This window comes from Apaloderma vittatum, unplaced genomic scaffold (genome assembly GCF_000703405.1).
Source record: "Apaloderma vittatum isolate BGI_N311 unplaced genomic scaffold, ASM70340v1 scaffold9662, whole genome shotgun sequence".
Taxonomy (NCBI): domain Eukaryota; kingdom Metazoa; phylum Chordata; class Aves; order Trogoniformes; family Trogonidae; genus Apaloderma; species Apaloderma vittatum.
In genome coordinates, this window is record NW_009703053.1 from 2692 (window position 1) to 8052 (window position 5361).

The window sequence follows — 5361 nt, forward strand, 5'->3', positions numbered from 1 at the left end:
CTGCGGGGGGCCCCGGGCCCAGCCTGCTTGTCCCCTCTGGCTTCCTGCAACCCCTTCTGCCCTCCAAACACTCCACCCAAACTTCGCTCTCAGTTAGATGTCTTATTCAGCGCACAACAGGGAGGGCCTCGTGGTTCAACCGCACCGGCAGCGGTTGGTGCGGTGCCAGCGCCAGCGATGCTGCGAGGCTCGGCCGCGTGCCAGCTGCAGGACCGCTCAGCTTCATCACTTGGGCTTGACTAATGTCAGCTTAGTTAAAGAGTCTTTCCTGCAGAGTGCTGGAGATCTGAAAACCCTTTAGTCAGGGATTGGTCAGAAATATAGAGAGTTGCTGTCATCCAGCGTAACACACTTGTATGTCTTCTGCCTGTGCCTGCGTGCACGTACGGGCGTTCCTGACTGCAAGCGCGTGTACTAAGCTAGTTTTCAAATCTAAGAAGCTTTACGCAGAAACTGTCCATTCATGTTTCAGAAAGCTCATCACTTTGTTATCGGAGCTCAAGATAAGTAGCTCAAGAGCTGCAGCCAGTGAAAAGATTTTCAGCAATCTCTCGCTTTGTTTCCATCAAACCAATGGGCTTAGTTAGAAACTGACAGCGTCCCCATTCTCTTTTCACACCTTCCCAGCTCAGGCAACTGCATTTTGATAGAAGGGGAGGTCCTGGGGCTCACAGGAGGGACAGAGCAGCTCCTGAGCCGTGCACACCGATGCTGGTTTGGGTCCTGGTGTCCCTGAGGGAGGCAGGCAGGGCGCTGCCACCAGCCCTGCCCCGCGCAGCCCTGGTGGGACCCGGCTGTGCTGGGGCGTTCCTGCTACCGCCCTGCCTGCTGCGTGGTCAAAACAGCCTGTTCTCCCGCTCGTAAAACACGTCCTGTTTTGGAAACTTAAATGATCTCTCTGACCCGACAGTGAGGGAATGGAGATGTCCCAGAGAGACATGGTGGGGAAAAGCCAACAGGAAACAAACAGGCCCTTTCCACTGCAGAGAGGAGAGGTGGCGTGGGAGTCCTGACGCCAGAGCCGTGGCTCTGCCCATGCAGCCCGAGCTTCCCCCTCCCTCTCCAAAGCTGGCTCCTGCCCCCCGGCTCACTTGGCGAAGTTGGCGAGGTTCTGGGTGACCTTGGCGATGAGGGTCAAAGTGCGTGCAGTGCGGTCGTCCGGGTACTCCTGCAGGAGGCTGAAGAGGGACGGGGACATGATGGCCGGACAGAGGAACCGGAGGAACAGGGAGGCACTGATCAGTCGCTCGCTGATGTCTGGGCGGCCTCGGTTGCTGCATTCTTGTCTCCACGAGGCAAAAACTTCTTTGAGCTCCCTTGGGAAGACACTGAAATGACAGGAGGACACGCGGTGACGGCAAGCTCAAGGCCGGGGTGCTCACGCTGCCCCGCAGCAGTAACTGGACACGGTGGTGTCACCCATGGGGCATGACACGCCGACTGGCACAGCAGTAGAGTCCTCTCACCCTGCCGACCCACAGCCGGCCACAGGCCCTTCTCCTTGTTTTCTGCAGTGTCCAGGAGGAGACTAAAACCGCACCGGAAAAAGCAAAGTTGTAAGAGAAGCAGCTTTATCAAACTCATGTTCCTGCTCGTGCTGGGTGCCAAAACCTCGGGCAATCGGGAAAACAGAGACATGAAGCAAACCGTGCGAAGCAGCTCATCACACGCGAGCTGTGCCACGGGGCACGCTGAACTGGCGGCCAGCTCAGCCCCCGACGACGAAGAGTATCTCCTGAAGAAACCCAGCATCACGGGACCCCCTCAGCAGAAACACCCACAGCACCGGGGTCACCAGCACCAGATCAAATCCCACTGTGAGAAGGACGAATGTGGAGCCCACCAGAGTTATCCCAGCCGTGTGACTGCCCAGACCTCAGCCCAGCTTTCCTGCATACCCCAATTCCCGCGGGTCAGCAGGCGCTGGCTGCAGCAGCCCTTATCGCTAGAGAACTTGCTGCCTGCTTCTGCTTGGCCCTCCCCAGCTCCCTGCTCCCACCCCATCCTGTTCCCAGCGTGTGTTGTTTATTCAGCTGGATATTCCCACCCACGGGAGCAGGTTGGCAACGGGTCCCATGTGCTGCCCTTGGTCCCCTGCGTCCCTGGCACATGGTCCCCTCCTGCCCTGGAGCCAGCCCTGGCCAGCAGCCGCCCTCATTGTTTCAAAACCCGAGCTGTTTACCCCCACAGCCGGATGGTACAGAAGGAGACTGAAAGAGGGGTCAGACTCCATTTTAGGCCATAAATCTCCTTAGCAAACAGTCATTTCAGAGGATGGTGTCCCCATTTTCTCGCAGGGACAATCTGGGAGAAGCGGAGCAACGGGTTTCTCGCCAGCCCGTGCTGCTCTCCAGGGCTGAGCGCTCTGTGGCTGAACCTCCCACAAGCTGGGAAGGAAGAAAAACCACTGGAGTTGCATGGCCAGAGACAGCAGCCACTGCCCAGCAGCAGCAAGAACTGGGTGGGAGGAAAACCTTTTCCAGTAGGAAAACCTTTCTCTGTCCCTCTGACGTGGGCACTGACACTGGTGGAAGCGCTCAGGAAACGCTGCCATTACGGTCAGCTTCTGCTCCAAGCTGGCTTCACGTTTTCACACTCCTGAGCTTTCTCCCTGTGCTTTTTAAGTAACATCAGCCAGCGTCTGTGGCTGGATGAATCCTCCTCTGTCTTTGGCTTGATCCCCACAATTGGACAAAGCCCTTTTACTTCATGGTGTCTGCCCAGAAACAGGAGAATCCTTTAAGCAATTTAAGGCTTGAACGATCAGGACAGGTTGTACAGTTGCTGGAAAGCAAACCCTTGAAAATGTACGCACAGGCTGCCTCCAGCCTGTGAGCACTGCTCAGCAGCACAGGCTGGGAGACCATAAAACTTTAATTGTGTACCAGCGGATGGAATTCAGTTAGCCGGCTTTATGTGACAAACGGGCCCGTAATTCATTACCCAACTTTCCAGTAACGAGCTTCCACATGCTGAATTTCTGCTTACACTGAACCTTCCCAGATGTCCAAATTATGTCATAATTATAACAATTTTCAGTTATTGTAAACCTCTTTCCTCTCCCTGACGCTCTCCGGCAGATGAGCATGCACACCCTGGCACTCTATTTAAAGCGAGATCGTTAGCTGTCAGCGTTACCTCGGCCAACGCCGCGCACTCATCAGCCCAATTAATCCCCAAGAACCGCTGAGCACAGAGGACCGAGGGGGAACCACTCAGAGCAGCAGCTCAGCTGCTCCAGCCCTCCTCAGAAAGGCACGACTCGGGGAATGAATTTCCTGCGCCTTCCTGCCTCTCCTTAGGTCACTTCTCATGCCTATTTTTAGACTGACCTTTTAGGGCTGCTCTGGGTATTTTTAGGAAGACATTAAGTCCAACAATTTCAATCCACCGGTGACTAAAAGGAGTGAATCCCTCCGGGGAGAACAGGTCAACAGCACTCCTGAGTCACTGAGTTATTAATTGGCCCAGGATAAGGCACAGGATACCTGTAAGGAATCTGCCCTTTGCTTATTTGTGGTAGATAAAGGAAGCTTGAGTGAGCTTCTCGCTGCTCGTTTTCTCCCTGAGCAGTATTAGGAAAAGCAATTCCCTTCCTGAGCTTGCAGGAGGGCAATCAGTGTCCTGAGAGATTACCTGTAACGAGTTTTTAGATCTCGACACAACAGTTGGGAGAGGAGAGAAAATGAGAAATTCTTCTTATCAAAGGCCTCTTTCCTCCAATATTATCCTTAGTTACATTCTGCAACAATAGCATTGCTACTAAATACATTAATAAAAACTAAGCCCAGACTTTTAAGCAGGAAGACTGCAAATCCAGCAGGAAGACAAAAACGATCATTCTCTCACATGATCAGGACAAGAGTCTCTGGGTACGCTACCACACAGCAGAAAGGAAACATAACTTGTATTTCTCCAAGTAACGAGAGTCACAAGCCCATTTTTTTCCCCTTTTAGGTCATCTTTGCAGGTAGCGCCTGTAAGACACCCGCGGACTCCTGGCTCCCAGGGCCGAGCAGCAGGTGAGACCATGAGCACAGCCCCGCCTGACAGCCGCCTCCACAACAAGGTACTACCTCAATCCAGCCCATTTTGCATATTTGGGCTTGTCCCAACTAGTCAAAGAACCTTCACCCTGAGAACAAACAGCCAGGAAATGCCTCGAAGCGCATACCAGGCCTTGGGCCAAGGAGGCAACCGGCTCCCATCTCCTCCTCGGCAAGCACCCCGGGGCTGGGAGAGAGAGGGGTTAACCCAGAGGAATGCAGGATGTGGAGCCAAAGAGCCACCCAGGAATAACAGCCCATCCTCTGCTCCTGCGATCCCAAACAAGAGAACATCTGCCTCCACAACAGCTCCCTGTGCTGGTGCAGCTTCCTTGCAGGCAGGAGATGTTCCCCAGAGCCTGCCTGCGGCACAGAGCCCTTCAGAGCATCCGCCCGTGCTTGGGCAGGCAGGCAGAGCCCGACAGAGCCACCCAGACAGAACCCGCACGTGGGGAGGAGACCAGGACATGCATTTCTGCCCTTTATCCCAGACTTCCACATACAGTTGGCACCAAGTCCCTCTCTCTGAACTGGTCACACTGGTGAAGAATTTTCGTGCTCTTTGACTCCACTGCCCTGTCCCTGTGTCTGAGAGCCAGGAACCCACTGAAAACAAGTGTGACAGGGACTCAGAGAGGCTGTTGCACTCCTGGAGCAGAAACTCCAAACTCTGACTGAGCAGGAGCTGCTGTCTCACCCCTTGGCCATCCTCACCCTTGCTCTGGTACCACCAGGACTCCCTCGTGTGCCGCAGGACACCGGCAGGGCCCTGTGGCTCTCCCTCCAAAGCTCTCTGACAGGCTGTCCATCAGCACAGCGAAGGGACAGGTACCAACAGCCTGAAGAGGGACCACTGCCACCCTCGCCCCCCGCATCCGTGCCACCTCTGCGCTACCTGAGGGCATGCGAAGGGGAGCGACGCTCCCCGGATACCGACCAGTAGGAGTTGATGATTTTGCAGAAGGCCAGCTCGCAGCACATTTTCAGGTTGCTCTGATGTTCAGGAAGATCCGAAGACGAACACTTGCTGGGATCCACCTCACAATTTTCATCTGATTCGTACAGCGCCTTGATAAATTCCCCTGCAAAACAGACAGTCGGTGATGGGGTTTGGAGCCACGAGAGAATGCAATTCTGTCCGTAAGCCCCAGTGCCCAAGCGGTCATCCCCCACCCCGTCACGCTGGCTGAAGAGAAGCTGGGCAGGAGAGCAGGCGGTGGTGGCTCCGGGGGCAAGCAGTGCCAAGCCAGCTCTAAAGTTCTCCGAGAGGACCCAAGGGGCAGCCGGCACTGCTTTGCGAGCTCGGAGCTCACCA

The 5361-nt window shown here is 55.1% G+C and overlaps 1 protein-coding gene across 1 annotated transcript in view; it reads right to left on the minus strand.

Moving 5' to 3' along the window:
- DAB2IP (DAB2 interacting protein) overlaps positions 1-5361 on the minus strand; it is a gene marked incomplete at its 3' end in the record, with an annotated part of 26717 nt that overhangs the window by 1484 nt on the left and 19872 nt on the right. The window contains exons 5-6 of the mRNA XM_009864467.1: positions 4984-5128; positions 1092-1328 (exon numbers count right to left, since the gene is read on the minus strand). Coding sequence (XP_009862769.1) covers positions 1092-1328; positions 4984-5128 — 382 coding nt within the window. The remainder of the gene's footprint in view (positions 1-1091; positions 1329-4983; positions 5129-5361) is intronic.